Here is a 26,342-nt window from a genome sequence, read left to right as displayed (position 1 = left end):
CTGCTTAACGACCGATCGAGTTTCGACCTGCAATTTGGGGAATCTCCTTTTTCAGCTTGAGTGTCGGTTAGTGGCGAATGGTGACGTGAGCACTAAGCATACTATAATAGTCTTATAGTACTATAATAGGCTAATAGCATACTATAATAGTTTTTTATGAATAAATTTGAAGTTTGTTGCATAATTTGTACAATTTTACAATGATCTTATAATCCCGGCGCAAGCTCCTCGCTTATCGACCAATTCGCTTAACGACATAGTCGTTGGAACTGAACTCGGTCGTAAAGTGAGGAGTACCTGTACGCATTACATGACTAAACAATAACAATGAAAGGTCATTGGATTATTTAATAAAACAAATGGGATTGTTATAACAATACATATAAAACAAGTAATTATTTATTGTGACATCATCACAGTGTTGGGCTGCAATTTTTAATCACACTTTTAGTTTATTTAATTTAAAAATACTGTATTTACTTGCATATAGGACATAAAGATCAAAATAAAGGAAATTAGATTTATTAATACAATTCTAATTTTATTTTGTTTAATCACAAGTAAAATATCAAATGAATGTAAATGCACACATTGTCCCACAAAAATTACTGGCATTTTAAACTTTAAGGAAAAATCTTGTAAAATTGACAACATAATTTGTTCACGTAAAGCTGGACAATCGAGAACCTTTTTTGTCAATTCTTAACATTCGAATCTACTCTTTGTCGATTACACTTATGAGTTTTTCAGAATTCTGATTTACAAATAATCTTGTTTACCCATAAGAATGGATTAAAACTTATATTGGGGCTCCTGTGTAATTTTAGAATTCCAATCTGGAATTCAATTCAAAAGCTTTGCTTTTCCTACTGCTATTCATCTTTACTCCTGACAATATACAAGAACGACCCAGATAAAATAGTTATCCAATCTTACGTAATTGTATTGTAGAAAAATACACGAAAATTCAAATTTCCTTTCTAACTTACAGAGGATAAGCAACTTCCAAATTTTAAAACATTACATTAATAATGAAATAAAATTAAAGTTAAAAAGGTAAAAGACAAACCAAAGTTTTTCTCTGCAAAGTTGGTTTGTCTTTTACCTTTTTAACTTTAATTTTATTTCATTATTAATGTAATGTTTTAAAATTTGAAAGTTGCTTATCCTCCATTGTTTTAAGTAATCTATTTTCTAAATAAGATACTTGTTTTTAAATACAAGAGGGCAAGCATCTGGTAAAAAATGCAAATACACAGTTCACAAAAATTATTTGCAAAAACACAAAGAATCTTTCACTAGTGTGTATAGGACAACCTAGGAATTTGAAGCTGTGATAAATGAATAAAAACCTCGTCTTATATGCGAGTAAATACGGTATATGCTCACCAGGGCTGGCCAGAAAAGTCAGAGTTGGAAAAATGTGTAGACTCCGGCCCCGGGAATCTAAATTTAATTTAGTTTTTTTTATTTAAATGAAAGAAAATTTATTTTATATTTATTAATTTTTTAAATGTTTTTGTTTTTTGTTATAATTCATTTATTTTAAATGCAAAATGCAACAATTTAATTTATTAAATACGTATCAATAGTTTTCTTTGTAGTATTTGTGTTTAGTAGTTAAATTATTTTGACACAAATGAATTTGAATATTTTTGATTCATTCCTTTATTATCTCCACTCTAAATAAGTACTCTATTTTTCTGAATGAGCCAGACTAATTGAGCAGAATATATATTTTTCTTTTCTGAACAAAGGACTACTGAAGCAGCTAGATTGCACACTTTTTAGTTAGACTAACTTTTCTGGATAGGTAAAATTGAAGTGCAAAAGCTGTAGAATAAAGATATGTAGATGTAGAATTTTATCGCTCCCCCTTTTTCCTCTTATTAAATATTTGTTAAAAATTAATTCTTTTATACAAATAAATATTAATGTAAGTTAAATATTAAAAATACTAACTATAAAAGTACTATAAAAGTATTTGGGTAAATGCCTGGGGTTCTTTTCAGAATTCAGAGTACAGTAACCCCTATGAGTGCCTCTGCCCCCCATAAAATGACTTGGTATTTAATTTTGAGTCAGAGTCAGCTTACTAAAATTATCAGGAGTCAAGTATTTTTTTACTGACTCCGCAGCCCTACTCTCCACCTCAAATTAGTACTGTCATGCCTTGTACTGTACATCATATTTTTCCTGATAGCAATAGTCATGCAGGTCATCTATCTAACTCCTTTTGGGAGAAAATTTTTGAATTGAAATAACATGACTTCTGATGTGCATTGGAAGTTTGTACATAGTTAATCGGGGCCTTCTGCTCCTAATCTTTCCATATTTGCTCTTGGCTTTCATCTATCTAATTCTAATCTCGAGATTAAGGAAGGACAGACAGCGGACATTTACAGATCTACAATTTTTTCAAATTGCAGTCCAACAATAAAAGGTTACCAATGAAACAAAGATAGTAAACAATTCAGAAAATGTATTATTGGTAATAATTAACAATTCAAGATATTACAAAATTTAACAGGTGGCAAGAATTAATTATGTACTGTACACCAAGCAATACACAAAAGTAATCCACAGTTTATACTGTACTTCAACAGGTAAGGCAAAAAAATCACTCCTTTGCCACTCAGTGATTGTCTATTTATACCTATTGATACAATGACATTACAACTGCCACCTAGTTTATTTACATGTTTTGATGATTCTATGTTTTTACATGTTACCTGATAGTAGCAACCCTAGTTGTGATCATTATTACATAAATAGAATAGATTTCTGATATTTTTGACTCATCTCAAAGTTGTTATTTGCTTTGCTTTTTCTGCCAGAAGTTGGTGTTGTGGTCTGTGGCATTTCAAGGATACTTTTGATAAGTGTTTCCTCCAGAGAAGATGTACAGAGACGAAGTACACTTTAAGCCTTGTAATGGTAACCATGCAGTGGAAAAAGGAAATAAGGCAGACCACAAACAACCTGGTGCTCTACATATAAAGAACTAAAGCATTCCATGGGATGATGCTCAAACCATTGCAGCTGACTGCATTCACTGGAAACACCTGGTAGCCCAGCATGCCACTTGGCTCAGGAAGACCTAAGATTATGACACTAAGACTTATGGCGTCCAGAACAATAGTAAATAGAAACAGAACAACTGAAAATAGTAAGCTTGGTTTAATTTTTGGTTTTTTCCAGTTGGGGATATGAAGTAGTCACTCTAAATAAAATCCCCAAAATAAACATAAGTAAATAAAAATTAGTAATTAAGAACAGAATGAAATCAGATTCCTTCTCACAATAAGACCAAAATTAGTTGGCTTTTTCAAAGGATATTGTTTAAATTTTGAGTTCACATAGCTGAAAGCAAATAACTTTGTAAAGATGAAAAAATAACAAACAGCCACATTCATAATTAATTATTTTTCTATGTTAAATAGAAAAATATAAAAAATAACTACAAAATGAATATCAAAACTCAAAGATTAAAGATCAGTTTTAAAATAAATACATAAATTTATCTATAACACATATCTAATCACTAGATTTCAATAGATTGATGATGATAATTCATTTATTTATTAACCTCTATATCTAAAATGACCTCTTAATTTATAAATTAGGATATTCTTTGGATTATTATGAATAAATATTTGTTTACAGCTTTTAAAAAATGATAATTAAAGCTTAAGAAAACTAGAACATGTAAAATAAATAATTACTTCCAGTTAACTTAGCTTACAGAATAGTTCCATAAATAAATGTTAAAAATCTAAAATTTACATTCATAAAATTTTCAAGACTATTTCTTCAGATCTACTAAATAATGTTTTATAGAAGTCATTTGAAAATAAACATTCTTCTAAAGTTCTAAACAGATATACAGTAGAGCGTCGATAAGTGGAACGTCGGTAAGTGGAATGGCCGGAAAGTGGAACGATTTTCAGTCGGACTGTGTCGTGCTGAATCGAATGTTTTTGATACTAAATTTACTTCTAAAGTATAATTTTCATGTTTTTATATTCTTCAATATATTTATTTTGTTTGTACAAAATGCAGAAATAATTTTTAACGATACGATAGCCTCGATGATTATTATAAAAATTTTCGTTAGACTTAAAATCGACGAAAATTCAACACGAAGCGACACGCAACGGAGAAAAATTCAACAGGAAGCGATACGCAACGGAGAAAAAATTTGAACATCGGACAGGTTAATGTATTTTTTCGTACAAAGTCGGAAACTGGAACAAATCATTAACTGGAAGGACCCCAGTCCCCAATTGGTTCCACTTATCGACACTCTACTGTACTTTGATACTCAACATGAGAGTTACAATCAGTAGCCAATGCAATCTTAAATTCAAATTGACACAGTAGATAATTTCGTAACACTGTCCATTCCAAAGATCATTTCTCAGTTCAAGCTAATAAAAATTTTCAAAATATCTATTTTAGTAAAATGATCACTTGCTGGAATTTAAAAAAGTATATTGTTTATTCAACTATCAAAAACTAATATTTAATTTGTACTTATAAAAAATATTTTGTAATAATACCCTTTCTCATAAAATTATGTGGCCAGTTTCAATTTTGAAAATATGTATGGATCCTGGCCCAAATTATCAAAGAAAAACTATAAAGATTCATACAACTTTCTAGAGAAATTACCAGTACTGATACTAATAAAATAATTGGCATTCCACGGTCGGAACGATAAGAACCCGAAGCAGATTCTGGATTAAGAATCGAAAACGTCAATTCAAATACTACATTTCGAACAGTACTGGAAATCTAAAGGCTTAGAGGTGATTATTTTATTATAAACACACAGTTTGGATTTACACTTAAATTTTTTGTGGAAGTACACAGATGTCTTATTACATGACCACCTGACAAAATACCCAAAAATGTTCAAAGCCAAACATTTTACAAGACACTAAGAATTTAGTTAACTGGCATCTTAAAATTTCTGAATTAACATAAACCACCTTTTGTATTTTAATTATAGCAAAAATTTGAGTTAGAAATATCAAATAAATTACTAATTTGGTTCTTCAAGATTTAATTTAAAATTAAAATTAAATTAATATTCACAGTTCATAAAAAGAAAACATGTCATTCAGAGGTTATATCAGCGAGGTTGAGGCTAAAGTTTTAACTGCAAAAACGTGCACGTTGGACATTGAGCACCACTTTCCTGTAAGCCTAGAAGTTTGACAATGGCATTTGGAATGTCGAGCATGATTCCGCTGACGTACCAAATGCCACTGTCAAACTTCTAGGCTTACAGGAAAGTGGCGCTGAATGTCTGAAGTATGTTTTCGTGTTTAAAACTTCGGCCTCAACCTTGCTATTACTGTGGTCAAAAAGTATTGGGAATGGTTCATTTAAACTGTGTGTGTAAGAGGATGCTATTGTTATTTTTTTTCATTGTTTGGTATGACTTTCATCAACACCTAGCAGCAATGTATATGTCATCATCTATGTAGTATGGATGTAGTATAATGTTGATAGATTTAAAAATCACTTTAATTCTAATAGGTTGATTTTTCACACAGCTAGTCCAAGTTAAGTAACACAAGACTTTATTCCATTAAACTTTTAAAGCATAACTTTACACCTTATGCATTTCAAGCTAATATAACTTTATAGCCCCTCTTCAGTGCTATTAAGAACAAAGGAAAAAATAATAAGTTATGACATTATTGTGATATTTTACATAACACAATTTGCATATTTACTTACATGCATGAAAACATAGAAACAATTTGAAAAATCAACCTACTAGGATTAAAGCGATTTTTAAATCTATCATATGTCATCATCTGTTTTCATTTGCAAATAAATACTTGTTTTGTGTGTAAAGAATTTTTGCACTGTCCATTTTTCAAAATGTTGAATGTAACTGAGCAAAGAATGTACATTAAAGTTTTGTTTTTGCAACAGAATTACTGCTATTGCAACAGAATTACTGCTATTGGAAATGTTGCAAAAAGCCTTTGGTGACAATAATCTATCAAAAACAAGTTTTTGAGTGGTATAAAATATTCAAGGAAGGCAGAGAATGTGCTGAAGATAAACCATTATTCTGTAGACCATCCACTTCAACTGATGAACAACACATCACTCAAGTCAGATATTTGGTGCTCAATGATCATTATGTAACAATTAGGAACATTATTGAACACGTTCTGGAATCATTTGGATCTTGTCAAGCAATTTTAAAAGATTATTTGGGCCTGCGGCAAGTCATCCAAAAAAGTCGAATTTTTTCCAAAACCAATAACGCGTTCAAGTGCCAAGGAAATGCTTTCTTGAGGCAAACTATTTTTAAAACACATGATTACAGGTGATGAAACATGACTCTATGCTTTAGACATGTAAACAGCTCAACAATCAAGTGAATGATGCTCAAAAGGTAAAGCGAGACTGAAAAAAACCACGACAAAGTCAGTGAAAAATCAAAGTTGTGTTTTCTTCAATTATCACAATGCACATCATGACATTCTTTCCAACTGGCCAAACTGTCAACAAAGCATATTATTTGAGTCTTTTGTGTCATTTCCATAAAGCAATTCGTAGAAAATGACCTGATTTATGGTGAGAAAATTCATGAATTTTGCACTACAATAATGCATCTGCTCACAATGTGAATTTTTGGCCTATAATTCAACAAACACAGTTCTGCAAGTTCCATATTCACCTTATATGGCACATGTAAATTTTTCTTATTTTCTCAACTAAAATTTCCACTTCATAGTCACTATTTTGAGTCGATTGATGCCATAAAACAAAATTTGTTTTGAGTCTCAAAGAGGTTTCACAAAAGCTACTTTAAAGCATGTTCACTTAGGCCGAGAATTGGAAAATCCTCGGCCTAAGTGAATTGAAATGGGAGACGATTACTTTGAAGGGGACAAAATAAATTTTGATGAATAAATTAAAATCTTGCATTTTACTGAACCATTCCTGATACATTTTGATCACACGGAATATTATTATTTCATTTGTATGTCCTTTTAATAATAATAACAAGATTTAAAATTGGATTTTTTGCAGTCATGAAAAATTTTAAGAATGTCACACATTGATTTATTACTCTTCATTCTGTTAATCTACTCTAAATAAATTACTTGGGATAAGCTTTGTCCTTTAGATGCAAAAAAAGCTAAGTAAAAAATTTTATTTTGAAATTTTATGAAAATTTAATTAAAATCAGATTTTATTGAATCTAAGGAACACTGTAATAACAATCTGGTCTGTTAGAGAAGTGCTACTCATGTATAGTTAGTTAATCTGACTGAATCAGAGGCTGAAAATGGTTTCAAGAAAACCCAATTTAGTTATCTTTAATAAGCAGCTTGTGTTTTCTTCTATTGAAAAACTTTCATTGATTGGATGTTTAAAATTATAATGTACGTGAGGTGTCCGATATTAAAGGTACAGCTGGCCGTTATACAACTGCATATGCCCAGTATTAGTGCCATATGCACGACTAGCCACGTTCTTCTTGTGTGTAGTAGAGGAGTCTAAAGCATTGTTTTGTTCAATACTCAATTTAACTTCTAGGAAGTAAACAAACATGGCATATGTAATCGCAGTGTATTCAAAGTGTGAAGTATGTGGCATTATCGGACTTTTGCAAGCCAAAGGAGTTAGAGTGAAATTCATCGCAGATTATGGGATGTTTATGGCCCAAACGTTTTAAGCCAAAAAGAAGGTAGTGTTTGGTATCAAAAATTTAAACTGTGTAGCACAGCAGAATTGGAGGTCCTGCAACATCCTCTGTATAGTCCAGATTTAGCCCTCTTGGTTTTTCATTTATTCAGACCTTTAAAGAAATTTTTGGCAGGGAAACACTTTGAAGATCAGGAGAAATTGCACGACACCATTCTGGACTACTTCAAGCAACTTGACAAGCAACAGTACTGTGAAGGGATGTTTAAACTAGTGTCACACTGGGATAAATGTCTTAAGGTCTACGGAGATTACGTCCAAAAGTAAACAAAAGTATGTAGTTTTTTGTGGAATGTATTAAATATTTTCTTTAATTATAAATGTTAGCATAATTTTGACTTGTACCTTCAATATCAGACACCCTTCATAGCTCATATGCAGTGACATAAAATTTAGCATTTAATCCTGTTTAATAGAAATAAATAGACAAAATCTATAAACCCATGTAATTTACAACTACATTATGTAAAAATTGCATTAATTTCAAAATCAAAAAGTTTCATTCATTGAGATTCAACAATCTCACAAACATAAATCAAACATGATATTGCCAATCCACATAGTCTTTGGTAAAAGATTCTGCAAAACTTACTCATAAATCACTCAGAATTTTTTTAAACTTTGATTTTCTCAAAACACTTCAGAAGCATGCTTTCTCCCTTTGCTTAATAACTATCATTTATCCACACAAACAGTTTTATTGAAATCCCAAAGGACTAAGTCGTAACATACCCTTGTTAGATGTTGTCAAGCTTCTTCTCATGTTCATAAACTAATAATCATATGAGAGTCAGATTAAATATTGGACTAGATCTTGGCTAATCAATTATACAGAAATTTGAAATGTAGGTAGGCAGTCATGCTGCTATTCTTCAAAAACTTGACATAAAAATCAAATTACTATTTTTTTAATTTTAAATTCAGTTCTTAAAGATGGACACTAGGCCACAAATGGTAGATCCAAACTTCATTATAATTATTTCTCCTAAATAAAAGAAATTTATGTCAATTAATATACAGGGTGCATAGTAAAGTCCACATATATATCCAAGTAACTGACAAATGAAGATAGCTATACAGTAATACCTCAGTTTTTTCGTTGACTTTGGTTATTGTTGGTTTCGGTTTTTGTTGATTTTCTTTGCAAAAAATTTGCCTTGATTTTCGTTGCTAATTTTGCGAAAACAAAGGGCAACCACGTGTTTTCCTGCTCAGTTTGGCCTTGTTTCTCATGTAAACATTATTCTGCATGTCTAGCCAAACAATTCCTCTATGATAGCAGGATGGCCGAGCGGTCAAGGTGGCAGCCTACCACTCTGGGGACCCAGGATCGAATGTGGAAGGGGAAAAAAATCCCTAGGAATTTTTCGTAAAGTGGTCCATCCAGATATGTTGGGTCCATCCGTCATCACCCAGCCGCCCCATTGTGGGCCTGGCTGAACCCATAATGGGCTTGCTAAAAGAGGTCCTCTTAGTACCCATAGGGCAGAGATAGTTAAAAATAAAAGCCAAACAATTCCATTGCTTTCCTTTCCTTTTAGCTCCATTATGGGACAAAAGAAAGTTTCCAGAGCCAGCAGCCCTTCAAATGCCATGTTAAATGTTCATTTATTCTTTACATTAGTATTTTATATTCATTTTATATTAATTTCTTATTGTTTTTAGTATTAAACACTATATTTATTCTCTATAAAATGTGTTTTTGATATGTATTTTGGAGTGTCTAGAATGAATTAATTGGATTTATATTGATCCATATGGAAATAATTGTCTCAATTTTCGTCAGTTTCAAATTTTGCTGATTGTTTTCGAATAGATTATCAACGAAAACTGTGGTATCACTGTAATTAAGAACATGACATAGTTACAGTAAAGTGACTATGCACTACGAGACAAGGCTGCTTTCAGCATCTCTACCAGTAAAATTCAAAAGTTAGTGCTCCTATCTCAAAAACAATGCATGATACGGAAAAGAAGTCAATTACAATTACCCTGCATACATGAATACTGTGAATGGAAAGCATTAAATGCTAATGTGCACATCTAACACAGATAATTGAAAGTGTATTTCTCATTTTTCCTATGTCTTACAAGTTAGCATTGCATTTTATGTTACTCACACATCTGTGTATAAGGACTTTATCATGCACCTTATATATTCAATATTCTTTACACTTAGTGTATCTAAAATAAAAAGTTATTATTCTCAACATGTACTAATAATAAAACATTGTTTGAGCTGACTATAACAGGATAGCATATCATATTACAAATCAGTTTTTCTAAATTCAACAACAACCTGAACATTAGAAAAATAATTCAATATTTTTAAACTTGTTGAATTATTAATCTGATTCTATGATTTAATAAAATATTAAATTATCAACTTGATCAAATTATTTGTGAAACACAGCAATCTGCCTATGAAACAGCAATTTATCTCAGCAGATTGCTGAGATAAATTGATCAATATATAATATCTATCTGGGTAAAGATTGCCCTGATAGATATTAAGTGGGAGTTGCAGGTTCTAGTCCCACTTTGAGCTGATTTTTTTCTTCCAGAACCTTCTAAATTAATTATTAAATTTAGCAAGAGATTGCACCTAACACCTGCCTCTAACACCAAATTACTTAGCATTTAATTTATAATAGTAGTAGTAATATAGCCCAATATAATTAAGCAATCGTTTGGCTTGAATTTATAACTATTGGGTTTGGATGTTTATACTTGCCATATGCATTCTTTATTTCTGGAGATAGCATCATATGTTGGCATAAAGATTGCATCATTCAAAATGCTTCAAAACCAGAAAGACCAAGTGAATATAGAAAGAACATTGGGAGTCTATAAAATTCTGCTTAATGACAACAGATGTGATAGAGACCTTGTATATATTGGGTCTACAAAGAGGTCTTTCAAGCAGCACCTTTTTGAATGTAGAAAAGAAGATATAGAAAACTTGATATAGGAAAGAAGAGACAAACCACCTCCTTGATGATATATGCAAGTGATAATCAGATTAAACCAGTACTCCAGTAAACTGCCCTAATATGAAAAACATACCAACAAATCAGCAGAGAAATTTAGAGGTACTAAAAAATATTTAAAGCAGACCTCCAGGACCTATCCATCAATTTTAAGAAAAACAGATCTCAAGAATATGGCAAGCCATATTCAACTAAACATTTAATAGGTAATGTATAGTCTGTGAACAGATGCATCACATCGGATATTTAAGAAAAATTTAAAGAGAAAAACATTCAAATTTGAATACGTCGGAATTTGAATACACATTCCAATCTAGAATGTCAGTACCGGAAAGATTCAATTTTGGAAGAGTCTACCCGAAGAAAGTCTTAGGTGTAGACCAAAAATGTTAGTAATGGTTTTCTCATTTACATGAAAGATGTATATAAGGTTGGTGAACTTTATGTTAATTAATGCCTTATTATTAGAAGATTAATTGATCAATGTGTTTATTTTTACATAAAAAATTAAATCTTGGCAGAATATTTGATACTACAGGACACAGACCCTTTTCGATGCTTTTCTGAGTTTACTATTTTGCTTTTATAATCACTGATACTGAAAATGCTACTTTTCATAAATTCATAGTGCAAAATTACACTGTTGTCAAATTTTTTGCAACACCACATTCACTTATGCAGTTAAATTTACCTATGGTGGCAAAATGGCAGCTCATTTCTGATTCCAGCAAACAGAAGAAACAGTGGGGACGCACGTTCTAACCTAACCTAATCTATTCTGATAAATTACCATAATTATTGCCAACCAATATTTAGGTTAGAACGTGCATCCCACTGTTTCTTCCGTTTGCTGGAATCAGAGACAAGCCACCATTTTGCCACCATAAGTAAATTTAATCACTTATGCAAACCCTTTGGGGTTGTGACCCACAGTTTAAGAAGTCCTGCATTACAGCAATACAAAATTCAGAAACATTTCTTCTTAGCATATAAATTTCTAACTATGAATTACTTTTATTCATAATTGTAATTAATATATCTTCCTCATACACACCGGGGTGTGTATTCGATAATTACAACTTACTTGAGCCTGTGACCGGTGTGAAAATAATCGATTCAAATTTTAACCTGAAGAAGGGCACGGAAGGCGTCCAGAAAACGTTTGTTAATTTGAATTAATTATTTTCACACCGGTCACAGGCTCAAGTAAGTTGTAATTATCGAATGTAATTAATATTTTTATGCATATTATGTCTTATACTTATGTATATTATTTTTTATGTCTTATATTACTATAAAAACTATGGCTTTTAAAAATTAAAAGCTATAGTAAGTATAAAAAGAATAATATTCCTATGATAAGCTGATGTATATATTTCAAAATTATGATAAAATTATACATAATTTTTTCATAATAATACAACTTTAACTTTCTAACTTAAAATACAACTGATTGTGATATAACTTTTTATTGACAAAGTTCTTTCTAATATTTAATATGAGAAAGAAATGTTTAAAAATATTTAGCACATTAAAAAATATATTGTGTACTATTTGTGTTTTGATAAACTATAAGATATCAAAATGTGTGTTCTGTGATGATCTTAGGTATCTGGGTCCATATGCATATTACATTGAATGAATTAGCTTTTTCCTAATGTTTTCAACTTTTATCAATCAAGTTCCATCTTCAGGACTTTAATTCTTCACAAATATCCATTTACATTAATTTATACAGCAGACTCTCACTAATCCAGTCATTCCTTGCACAGAGGGATGGTGAATTAGCAAGAGTACCAGATTACTGAAAGTATAGGCCTAAAGGCAATGAATGATATGACCTGTTGCTTCCACTACCAATTCTTTTCGGAAGCAGGTGGGCAAAGCATACAACACACTGAAATGCAATATTCTATGCAGAAATTAAATCCAAGTTAACAGGAATACAGAATATGTGATTAACATTTTCATAAAAATGGGAGCATATAGGTAAGTGACTGGAAGGTATGCTGAATTATTGATGATTACATTAGTGAGTGCCAACTGTATTTTATAGTTTTATGAGAATCGAGTTGAATTAACGAAATGAGGCAACACAAAACATGGGTGACGTGCATAGAAGGGCGACCAGACTTTTTTTGGAAAATTCAAGAACATGTGCCAATCGTCACTTTTTACGGTACATAGTAGCAGGCTACTTTTATAAGAACTGTGAAATGGATACTGTACAGTACATATGCATGACTGAGACCTAAACATTTTAATTTAGCTCCTTTGCTTCAATCAAATAGCTCTCCACCAATAAGGTCTATTTACTTCTGGCACTTTTTTGGGCTGTATTTTTTTGGTCTGTATTTTAAACTTTGACTCCCTTTTGTCATTTCCTCAAAAAATTGGTTACTTCATAAAAAAATTACTTGGAAACCCTGAAGACATTGGACAAGTCCTCTAGCAGAAAAACCGACAGTGACAATATTATAATAACCACAAGGAAACGAAAAATGGGACAAGATTCCTTTCCAGGGACACTTCCTTGCTGGAGACAAAGGGTCAAAAACAGGGACTGTCCCTAGAAGTGAGGGATGGATGGTCATCCTAGCATAGAAGGAGTGCACCCTGAAAAGACTATCTACTTGAAACTTCCCCTATTTAGATGTTAGATACAAACATGGAAAATTCCACACGATCAGAGTTGGTGAGGCACAAACCTGTAGCCAACTACCTACTTCTGTAATTTTTTCCACTCTGTTAGGTAAACAATTTTATGACAAATCATGTTAAAATCCAAATTAAAGCCTTTATAATTTATCACATAATTTAGATTAGAGCATCATTCCTCTTAATACAGAAAATCAACGAAATTGTTATTAACAAATATACTATCAAATAATTTACTGAATTTTGTTAATTTATTTGATGATATATTCTAAAAGTTAATAAATATTTCATTAATTATTCTAAATGAACGAACTTATCTGTACAGATAAAAATGTCATAACAACCAAAATGCATCTTTCCTCATCTTTCAACCATACTGTCTAATCCAGAATGGATAAACTTGGTTACATACTTGATGCCATGCATCTTCAATAAATCAAACCATTTGTTTCTTTTTAACCCTCTCTCTGCCCTGTGGGCACCAATGTTCCCTCTAATTTTTTTTGTAGATGAGCAGAACATATACTTCTCTGAGCATATATATATATATAATCTTATTTTTTCCTATAAAAATTAAAATAATTAATTATAAAATAGAGATTAAAATTCATTTTTAAACATACTTCCATACAAAATATTATCTTTGTAAATGATTTAATGTATTTAATTGAAATATACGTAGCAATAATCATGTTACAGACAGAGCGAGAAATAAGTAAACAATTCAAATCAGTACACATGCTCGCCTGCATGGCACAAATTTTCGTGCACGGCAACGATTTAAGCAGTGCGCGGCTGCACAGCCACACAACTTAGAGGGAACATTGGTGGGCACTAAAAGGTCCTTGTTGCCATGCCCATTGTGGGATCAGCCAGGCTACAACAATGAGAGTTCAACTGGTGAAGTACAGAATCCAAAATATCTGGAACAGCCCACTTCTTGAAAAATTCCTAGTGTCATTTAAAACTGCCAAGATTCAATCCCAAGTCCTCCAGTGCTAGGTCAATGTCGGGACTGCCTCGACCACCCAACCAACAAATCAAATCATTTTGTACATGTACGAAGAGATACAAATAGACCGAAAACAGAATTAAGTCAAATGAGGTCTTTCATTTGTAAAAATTAATTCTGAAACATAATCTAAGAAAAAGCAGACTCATTTGCAGCCTTACTGCAAGTATTATTACTTTTTTTACTAATACAAACGTTTAATATAATTAGCATAGACTCTTTATATTTGAGTTATTTAACTCTAATTTAAAAAAACAACAACAGAAACTTCAAGGAAGAAACTAATTCAAAACTTCATTAAGATATTAAAAAAAAAAAAAAATCGGGTCGCTATCTTCTACACAAGTGTACTTTGATGCATTATTTATAATTGCGGTTCGATTATCGAAATAACCTAAGAAACTGCTGATTAAATAATTGAATTCAAGTAATATTTCAAAAAGTGACAAGAAAAATCCACGAAACACAACCGGGAGATATTGACACGTGGATAAGTGTGCAGGTATTTTGATGATAGTATTGATGTAATTAAAGCAGAAACCATCTTTAATTATTTAAAAGTTACGTACTTTCGGAAATCGGATGCAAAAAATCCACCCGCGGCAGGATCCGAAGCAATTTCAGTATCATTTAGCGAAGAGGGAACTCTATCGTTAGAGTAAACACAGTTCGACGCCATTTTTGATTCCCACCTACCATTACAGTGACATCGCAGTGATGTTTATGAAATTATATTTAACTTTTTTTATTTCACAAAATTTTAGATATAATTTTATGTTTATAAAATAAAAACATTTAAATATAATTTTATTAATTTTATATACAATAATATTATTTAATCTTTTCGACGATTTTTTAATTAATTTATTTATTTATTCCGCTAGGCCATCTGCATTGATCTACGCGAATGATAGGATACGTTCTCCACATTCTCTAGAATAGAGCTTAATTTTTTTTAATTATTGAAGAAATAAAATATTAATTTATAGAATTATTACAAATTCATACATAAAATTTTCTATTATTGCGTCGGGTTTTCCTACATTTTTTTAAAAGTTAATACAGTATTCTTTCCACGACGGCCGGATAGCCGAGCGGTCAAGATGGCAGCCTACTGCTCTGGGGAACCCGGGATCAAATCCGAGGTTCCTCTTAGGGTGGTCCGGATATGCCGGGTCCCATCCCTCACTATCCGGCTGTCCCATTGCTAAAAGAGGCCCTATTAGTGCCCACAGGCCGGAAAGAGTAATTTAAAAAGTATTCTTTTTATCCTGTTGACGCTAAAAGGCCTCATTTTAGCGAGCTCAATATGAGCGGTCGGATGGTGAAGCCCCCGGTGACATATATGGAAGGACCACTCCCGCGTTTTTCTATCCAAATTCGAACCCAGGTTTCCTTAGCCGCTCTGTGGTCGTCTCCCTGTGGGTACCACAATGTAATATACACAAGTGAGTCAACTGCCATACACTTCTAAACGAAAATTGTGGCTCGTAAAGTTGTCTTCGTTGGCAGATGGCGTTACGAACGGCTATAGGTCTACAGGAAGTATTCTCTGAGTAGAAAAATTAAAAGTTTGTTCGAATGTTCTTCATATTGCTTATTAGTATTGCTTGATTAAAGATGGGAGAAAATGTTTCTTGCCGAATTACACATCTAGTTATGCAAGTAACAAAGAAAATATCTCTCAGACAATAAAAAGCAACTTAAAGTAAATATCTCCAATCTGATTTACTTAAAATAATTTTATTTGTGCCTTTAAGAGATCTTAATATTATGTAATACATCTAAGATAAAATTTTCATCGATATTCTGACATTTGTTTTTAAGTTATTCTTGAGTCTCAAAAAGTACGTTATGGTCAGTGATTATTAAGAAAATATTGTAATAGGTTAAAACGGAACACTATTTTTTTTTAAATTAACAATAACTATTAATATTAAAATGACTTCTGCAATAAGATTCTGTGTCTTAAAGTGACTAGATAGGCTTACAGGTCGCTGCTCCCTCTGCATAAAATGTTACCGACAGACGTTTAATCTGTATATTTTACACTATACTGGGTACTGACAGGACACATTTTCATGCCCATCATGAGTTCGGTTAGACCCACAATGGGGGGAGGTCAGGTTGTGAGAGAAAGAGAATCCGTGAGAAATTTCTGGGGACAAAGTTTCTATTCAGGATTCGATCCCGAATCCACAGATCGGTAGACTGACGTCTTAACCGTCTCAACAACCCGGCCACTCTCCTACTGTTCATAAAGTTTATTTCTTTTTTTTAAAGTTATTATTAAGTAAAGTTTTCGAACGCTCTCTCTTACACGTCAAATTCAAAAGTACAGGTCATTGAACTTTATTGGAGTTTATATATTCATACAAAAATGTTCTGTATGTTCAAATGTAATAAAAACATAAAATGGTCGACTTGTTATACTTTCAAATATATTATTTACGTAGCTGCACACTTACTTTACTCTTTATTATATCTTAATGTTTCCGGTAATACAGGAAACAATTTTCTACTTGATAAGTTACTACTTCGTGCGGTTAGAACATATTTTAAAATCATTACCGAATAAATTTAGATATTTGTGAAATGCCGTAGACATAGCATTTATGTTGTGTGTTTCTTATAAAATTTTAAGAACATTTAAATGTGTTATAATTTAAAATTTGTATACGAGTACTTTCCTTCTGTAAACTTTGTTGTAACCAATGTTTCAAAAATATTCGGGAATAACGCATATTTTCCAAAGTAGTAAAATTATTATTACATTGGCTTTTAATTCATTAATATTTTTTGTACTTTTCATAGATAAATTTAATAATTTCTACGATCCCACAATTTTAAAAATGCAATAACTTAACTAATCAATACTGTTTGGGTTTTTTAGGACTATAGTAACAATACTCCCTTATGTGATTATCCCCTGACCTTAACCCCTATTTTGACGGCATATCCATTTTGATGGATGTTCGGATCTTAAGATACATAACCGTTTCTTTATTTCTACCCATAGGATTATCGTATCTAATAGAAAGCGCAAAATAATAATTGCCTTATAATTCTTTTACACTTTTCACGATGATCAAACATTTTATCGTTTTTTATTCTTTCGCAGTGAACAAATGATTAATTATAATAGAATAAAACGCACTTTCTATCAGCTGTAACAAACAAAAATATATTGCACTCCACGCACCTGAATTTGGTCCTTTTTTGCATTCACTTAACCTGCAACAAGCGAAGTTGCTGAATATAACAATCTCCGGTTCTGTCTTGCTCATCTGTGATGAAATAATACACACATTCTTTTTAGGTACTGCTATTTTCGGAAGCAATGAGGGATTCGGGTAAGTTAATCAGTTTTGACGATGATGAAATGTTGGAGGATGAAAGGACAAAGATCCGTTGCATTCTTCAACTTCCCATCTTCACAGTAACGCAGGACTATAACTGTAACAGGAAAACTTTATCTAAATTTTAGTCGAACTTCAGTTTTTGCGAAAAAGTTTCCTATCTTTATTCGGGGCTTTATTTATGTCCAGGTTGCTGAGGTCAGGGGTTGAGAATCTACTTTCACATTTGAACTTTTCTCATTATCCTCATTTTTGGATTCAGAATCAAATGATTGAGATTGGAAAAGATACGAAGTTATGATTTCTTTTTCAGGATCATCACTCAAATATAGGCTAAAATTACCTCAACTTTTGATATTTCATTAATTCACTATTAGTTAAAACTAAAAGATTGTGAGGAATTAAAAACCAAAATATTTATGTATAGGGCAAAACGAAACATTTGAAAAAATACAGAATAATGAGTTACTTGAAAAAAGAGATTAAACCTGCCAAAAAATATTTATTTCAAAACGCAATTACAAGGCCTGTAATTGCGTGTTGAAAGTGTAGAAAATAGTGTATGAATTTTATATCCTTATCCATCGCGATGGATTGTTTAAAATACCCTTTATTCTTATTAAAAGTTCTATAACTTCTTTTTGAATATATTAATTAACGCTACATTATTTTCAAAAATATCTTTAAAAATTAGAATTTTTATTAATCAATCAATTTAATATACTTATTTATCTGTTCGCCCTCTCCAACATCTATTCTTATAGGAATGCCTCATAATTGATGACGTAATGCAGTGCAAATATTTCACTTCTTGATAATATCTGGCATGCCAGATACCAAGAAGTGAAACGAAAAATCGAAACATTTAGTGTAATTAATATACGTCAGGTCTTATTTGATTCATAGCTCTTAGTGTTGTTATATTAACTGAGACTTAACATCCATTGTATTGGATAGTGGAATCGACGAGGATAAATGCCTAATTTTGTGTCTTCTGTTAATTATCAAACTTTATCCACAGAAAAAAGAATCGTAATCTTGGACCTTCCGTATGGAAGCACCACTTGTTTTCACATAGCCACAGGCAAAGCTATAATTAAAGAATATATTCAAATGAGTGAGGTTAACAAATAATCTATAAATATAATTTAATAGGCTTATAGCCTATTCTTAAACTTACTGTAGAATCAAAAGTTCTATGATATTTCTCCAAGTTATTATTTTTAAATTTACTTCTCTGGAATTTTACTTTATATATAATCATTACAAGCTAATAATGAATGACACAAACGGTGTATTCAACCTTAAAATACAAATGTTTTCCTAATCTCATGTACTCAAGCATGACTTTTCAAGCAATTTTTTTTTTAATCGTTATAGTTACAGTATTGTGTTTAATCATTTTCAAAAATTAAAACTCAAACAAAAGAAATTAGCATTAATCTATATTTATGAAAAAATAGTAATACATCAATATGCTAATAGAATTGATTGTTCTTAATATTAAATATATTAAAACCTGGCTAAACGGAAAATAAAATTTCGAAATATACGATTTGCTGTGTATGCTGAAAGAAACTGGTTTCTATTTAGATGTTACAAATATGAAAAAAACCCAGGAAACTCCACATGACTGGCTCGTTGGTCAGGAGCGAACTCATACCAACTATCAACTTGTTGCCGTTAGCCATATTACTGTATTTTGTAATTAATAATTCTATAAATTTAAGTTGGGCTTAAGGTTTCTTTTGTTTCAACAGGAAAGGGAGAGAAACGGAAAAAGACTTCCTTCTTAATTGCTTTACTGTCTGGTTAGGAGCGATGCCTCCGACACGAAAAACAACGTTGGGCAAAAAACAAAGTAATAAAAAGAAAAAGAAACAGAGATAAGTGATCTCGGCTCTCGACGAGGAAGGTCGAGGGGAACGGGCTCTGGGTCGGAACGAAGGAAGTTAGGAAGTGAAACTCGACGAGGGAGGTCGAGGAGAAGAAGCCATCCGGTCCGTTAAAGGAGGCCGAGAACTTTCTACTGGACTGTCAATTTTATTGGACGGATTGAGAATATTGAGAAAAGTGGATTATCGACGAAGTGAACGGGAGAGATCTACTAAAAGTGAAAAGAAAGAGCCAAGACAGGCGTCGTCGATAGGAGTAGATGATCAGAGACAACAGTAACCCTGCCCAGTATCACGGAGCATCCAGACCAAAACCCGGGTATTTCCACCTTCCCCTTATTCTGTCCTTATATTCGCTTGTGCCAACGATAGATCTGACATCTAGCGGTATTAGCGCGAACTACATAATGGCGGCTGCTATGGGTATAAAGTAGTTTGTTAGAATAGAAAGTGTTCATCCTATCTAATATAGGCCATCGTCGGGTTTAATGTTATAAATGTTCCAAAATGGAACGTACCGTTTTCGAATATTTTACATATTTAAAATTCAAAAAAATAATTTAACTTTAAAATAAATTGAAAGTGTGTATATTATATAAATAAACAAACAAATAAAACATAGAAAACAAAGCTAGGTAGAAAGAAATGATTTAAAGGTTTTTAAGTGCCATTCTTTTTTCTATTATATATTTCCACGCTGTTGGAAGCGCATTAGCATTCATAGCATTTAGGCAACGGTTTTTCATTTTACTTTTATAAATTTCCACCTTTTCCATCTCCAACGCAATGGATGGAGAGTGCACCGTTTAAATGACTTTAGCCTCTTCCCATTTTACAATCGTTCCTTCAGTCTGTGCTATAATTGATAATATTGTGTGTTGTGTCGTTTGTCAACGTTGTATCAAATGCTCTTTTTCTTATAAAAATCGAGAATGATCTATAAAAGAGCACCTAATATCTGTAGCTTGCTACGGAACGATAAAGACAGCGTAAAAAAGGAAGGTAAAGCTGGGGTATATAAAATTCCATTTGAAAATCAACAGTTAGGAATTGAAAAAGATTATGTGGGTGTGACTAGAAGAAACCTGGCGGTACGTCTGCGAGAACACACATACAATTTTGACAAAGGACACAACACTATTAGCAATTATGGCACAGACTGAAGGAGCGATTGTAAAATGGGAAGAGGCTAAAGTCATTTAAACGGTGCACTCTCTATCCATTCCGTTGGAGATGGAAAAGGTGGAAATTTATAAAAGTAAAATGAAAAACCGTTGCCTAAATGCTATGGATGCTAATGCGCTTCCAACAGCGTGGAAATATATAATAGAAAAAAGAATGGCACTTGAAAACCTTTAAATCATTTCTTTCTACTTAGCTTTGTTTTCTATGTTTTATTTGTTTATTTATTTATTTAATATACACACTTCTTTCAATTTATTTTAAAGTTAAATTATTTTTTTGAATTTTAAATATGTAAAATATTCGAAAACGGTACGTTCCATTTTGGAACATTTATAACATTAAACCTGACGTTGGCCTATATTAGATAGAGTGAAAACATTTGTATAAAAGAATTTTAAGCTCAGTAAAATTAGTTGTGGTGAAACTGAAGTGAATTGTTTGCTGAGAAAGAGCTGGATAGATGTGAAGTTATCAGTTTTAGTATTTCCTCTCCTTCTGTAAGACATCTTTTTCGATCAGCCACATATTCTAAAATGTCACAAAGTGTAATCATCGTGACTTAAACAACTACGAAATCAACTAGGATTAACGTCGGATACAAATGCGAATAAAACGTTTTGACTACAGAGAGAAAAGGCAACACACAAGTAACTCTCGTACGTTGTCAAGCACGCTACACCCTTTGTGGCAGCCATTTTGATCGACTTATACGCCATCTATATTTACTGGCGCAAGCGAATTCTCTCTTTCTTCCTTCTTATAGTTTGTAAGTAGATTGAGTATAGATATAGACACTTGTAATAATAATTGTGTTATTTTATGTATACCGGATCTTGTATTCTCACCTCCTACATGTTGGGATTCAATGTACAAAGAACCTGACAATATAGCGAATTAAAGAATAGTTTGTAAGTTAACAAGAAAGTGTTTGTTAATTCTCGTTTTGTTCGCGAAAAACAAAACTAATAACATTCATTCGCTGTCGGTTATCACAAACGTTCAGTGGTTTTATCCACTAGGCCGGATTATGTAAATGATTCACTTTTTAAAATAAATCATAGAAGTTTATTCTAACACACAGTTAGCAAGCTTAAATCAAAATGTTATAATCATTTGAATTTATTAGTACAATAAAACCTGTTTAAAACGGGACGTGATGGCGCCATTCACCTTTCCATTTAGATAGGTTTCTACTTTTAGAGGCTTGTGGTTTTGTTGATAGGCCTAGAGAAAAAGAGAAAAATTTAAAAAAGTTACAACTCAAATTTTGAACTGATTCTCCTCCAAATGATTTGTGATTCAAAGTCACGACTTTTTCCGTGTTAAGATATATTGAAATTATCATTTTCATCGATTAAGTTGTCAACGGAGTAAAACAAAGAAACAAAGTTTAGAGAATGTGGGAAAAGATCCACTACAATTTGAAATTTGATAGTACTGTATCAAATTACATACAGATACTCATAAAATAAACAAAAGCATATCTTAAAATCTTAACTTCATAAATAAAAGAACACGTATCGAAGTCTGACTGTAAACTCAATTACAAGTTTAATTTTCAGATGAATTTTAGGATGCGTATTAAAATTTGGTGACTTATCAGATGGCGAAAGGAATACTTTAAATATTAATAAACTTGGGAATAATTCAGAAAGCGAAATGAAAATTCTTTAACGATCTGTTTAAATTTGCATAATTTGATGATTAATTGCTTTTATGGCAGAGTCTGATTAATTTTTTACACTTTTTACACTTTCATTCTCATTAAATTCTTCAACAATTTCCCTTTTCTTTACAGGATTTAAGAGACCTGAAGCACAGTTAAACCTCGATATTGCATCCTCCTAAATAGCGCCAAAAAAATACTTTTGAATGGATTTTCTCTGTAAATCATACTCATATAAAAGATAGGAGTTTATCATACAGGCTCAATGTATAATCAATTCATCAACGAATGAACATATTTTGTGAAGTAGCTCTGCGAAATCTTTAAAAAATATTAGAATATTCTCAAAAAAGGCTGGAAATAAGTTTGCTATTAAAAATAATTATTCAGTGAAATATTCGGAAAGTAATACCGTATGTAAAATCTATAAACTGATTTCAAATAAAAAAAAATCTGAATTTTAAATAAATTTATTTCTCAAATTTCGAAAATAATATCGGAAATCTTTATTACTTTCACAAGTTCATTTCGTAAAGGTTAAGAAAGACGAAATGAATAGACTAACATTTATGAAAATATTAGAGATTTTATTCAGTATGAATGCGAGTCATTCTACTTGTAATTGGAAAGTCATACCAACTATTTAAGTTTCTTGCTAGTTTTAAATAACGTTTCGGCACCTGAGTTGCTAAATGTGCGATTTTGATTGAAAAACGACATTTTTATCTCCAAATTACTTGTATGTATACTTTACACGTATAATCCCATTACTATATATAATTCTTATTGTTGAAGATATTTCAGTTTAGCGCTGTACTCGATTTAATGCCAATTGCATATCAGAGTTTGAGTTCCACCAGTGACCGAGTGAATAAAACCACCGAACACCGTCGTCGCCTCGCCAACGAGCTAGTGACATGGAGTTTTCTAAATTTTCTTCCCGTGTTTAATCCCTTAATAGTGGCCAGTTTTCCATATTTTTAATGTAGTTAACACCTAAATAGTGATTAGTTATCCGTACAAAGTCTTCTTGAGTCGCAGATAGCCCAAGTATTGGACGGCCGGAAGGCCGAACGGTCAAGCTGACAGCCTACCACTTTGGTGGACCCGGGATCGATCCGGACGGGTCGGAAAAACCCCAGGATTTTTTAGGTGTCCTTCATTACCTGGCTGCACCATTTTGGGTCTAGCCGAACTCATAATGAGCGTGCTAAAAGAGGCCGTCATAGTGCCCAAGGGCGGAAAGAATAAAAAAGAAAAAAGCCCAAGTGTTGCATTGCCTTCTCCTATTAATCAATTGAATCTGAAATTTGATTGTACTGTACATCAAATGCAATATGTCATTAACAAGAAATTTAATTGAATTGATATTGTCTATCTGGTTACTCACCTTCTCTTTGATTTTTACACGTAATTGCATTAGAAATACCAAAACAGTCATGTTTTGGTATTTCTAATGCAATGTATTTTAATCTGGAGATAGTAAAATCGTTATCTGTATGTGATGTTGTGAATAATTGTGTTTTAGATAAGAAGATAGAGGTCTACGTACTATAATATAGAATTTTAATTCATATTTTTAATAAGATTTGATATAAAATATTATAAAAGTATCGAGTTTCATATCACTAAAAGGACAATGAAAGAAACTATGCAATTTTTCATATTCAAATATCGCTGAAACGTTATAACAAAAGAAGTTACGTGACTAAATTAATAGTGTAAATCTTTATCTATTATTAAATAGTAATCTAGAATGAGTAGACTTTGATCATAATATTATCAGAACAGTAAAACACATATTGCGTTATTTGATGTTAAGACGGACGATTGTAAGGATAGAGTTACCAAATACAAAATTTCTAGTACTTAAATAGATTTTCTTAAACATTTTGTAAAGTAGAATAAATATTGAGAATACGAAAAGAAATCTCTATAAATAGGTTGTTTATATGAAGTCCCAAAACTCTAAACAGGTTATTTTAAATGTCCGAATTAAAAAAAATGATGTCACTCAACCAGGTACTGTACGTCTAGAGGAGGACAAAAGGAAAATAAATTGCCTTGGGTCCCGGAAAGTGAGAGCCCTTTTATAATGTTCTTTCGTCTACTTCTTTTATTTTAATAATATAATTTGCGACAGGACCTCAATATGTATTTTGTCCCAAGCCCCCATTATCCTCTGAGCGGCCCTGCATTCAACAGGCAAAAGCGTGTGGGATGTTTAATTCTTTCTTAAATAAAATTTGATATTATTTTTATGTCACTAAGAGATCAATTTATGAAAGGAATTTTGCCACAATTTCCTTAAATATCCTCAAAAACTGATGATCCACATACAAAAGTATGTGAAATGTCATCATTCTTGGAATTCAGACATGAGTGAAATAAAAATCATTATACAATAGTTATGAAAATAATTCAATGAAGACTTTGATGTAATAAAATTTATATTAGGGACGATTTTAAGTAAACGACGGCAATCCTTGGCTTTAAAAATGAAGTACGTAGATTTTACTTTTGTTTCGGAAATTCGATGAATCATATAATGATTCATTCGTCATGTTTATAATCTCTGAAATATCCAATAAAAGAGATAATATATATATATATATTGCCATCTAAAGATCATTGTAATACTTCAGTATGATCTCGATGGTTTATAATACTTACCATAATTAGTATGCATTTCATTATGAATTTGTTCGTTTGGTTAAAGGGGTTTTCACACTTTTACGTCAATTTGACGTCATTTTAAAATTTGTTCGTTATAAAACTGAAAAGTGACGTAAAAATGGCGTACAACCAATCAACTACCGAAAATACAGATAGGTATATTCGTTTTGTTATAACTTTTTGTCAGTTTGACGTCATTTTCATATTTTTTTAATAAAGTGACGTCAAATTGACGTAATATTGTACACTATTCTGGCAAAACGAATGCATTACATGTACTCAGGAAAAGTTCATTATAATTTGGAAAGGGACTTAATATTATCAAAATAAAGACGATAGTTATTTTCTACAGAAAAAATTGATTATGTCAAAAAGAAACTAGAAAATAGAGTTAAAAATATATACAGAACCGCAGTAAGATCTGAGTTGTTATATGAAACAGAAGCATAGGCTTTAAGAGAAGAAAAATGATGGAGTGAACAGAAATGGGAACAACGAGATCGATAGTAGAAGTATAGTTTAAAAGAAAAACAGAAAAGTAAGGAAGTCAGAGCATAAATGACTAACAATACAGAGGCAATAAAAGAAGCGAGATTGAAATACTATAGTTGTGTAATGAACAGAGAAATTATAGAATGACAGTTGATTTAAAAATATATTTCAAAATTTCATAAAAATCTGATGGATTGACTTAAATATATCGGGCTCCATTTCTTGCCATCGCTTCTTCCTAGGCTTGACCCAGTGGACAGAAGAAAAGCACTCTTAGTGACTTCAGAGCAAAGTCAAAGCATGGGTTCAATCCAATTTTTCTGTATATAACGGGGGAAAAATAGTAATAATTAGAACTTTTTGTGTTTTTTTCTGTCCTTGGGCACCAAGATGACCTTTACTTCAGTTCCTATATATGAGTTTGGCCAGGCCCACAATGAGGCGTGTGGGTGATCAGAGATCGAGCCTATGAAAAATTCCTGAGGTTGCTCGCCTGGATCCGATCCCGAATTCCCAGAGATATGCTGATACCTTAGCGCCTTGGCCATCCGCTCAAACTGTTAAACAAAACTGTCAAGCAAAGTTGGCATATATGATAAATTTATACAAGTCACTCTTCATAAAGTTATATTGTCGAATCATGTAAGAATTTCTAATTTTGCTTTC

The 26,342-nt window shown here is 31.8% G+C and overlaps 1 protein-coding gene across 1 annotated transcript in view; it reads right to left on the bottom strand.

Annotated features, from left to right (window-relative positions):
* rb (adaptor related protein complex 3 subunit ruby) overlaps positions 1–15,089 on the bottom strand; it is a 64,131-nt gene extending 49,042 nt beyond the window's left edge. Inside the window, exon 1 of the mRNA XM_067275171.1 lies at positions 14,973–15,089. Within this exon, the coding sequence (XP_067131272.1) occupies positions 14,973–15,082 (110 nt within the window). The 5' untranslated portion in view covers positions 15,083–15,089. The remainder of the gene's footprint in view (positions 1–14,972) is intronic.
* Positions 15,090–26,342: the final 11,253 nt, after the last annotated feature.

Source organism: Centruroides vittatus, unplaced genomic scaffold (genome assembly GCF_030686945.1).
Source record: "Centruroides vittatus isolate TY-2023 unplaced genomic scaffold, ASM3068694v2 contig_596, whole genome shotgun sequence".
Lineage (NCBI taxonomy): Eukaryota > Metazoa > Arthropoda > Arachnida > Scorpiones > Buthidae > Centruroides > Centruroides vittatus.
The sequence above is the reverse complement of the archived record's forward strand: the minus strand, read 5'-3'. Positions and strand labels throughout refer to the sequence as shown.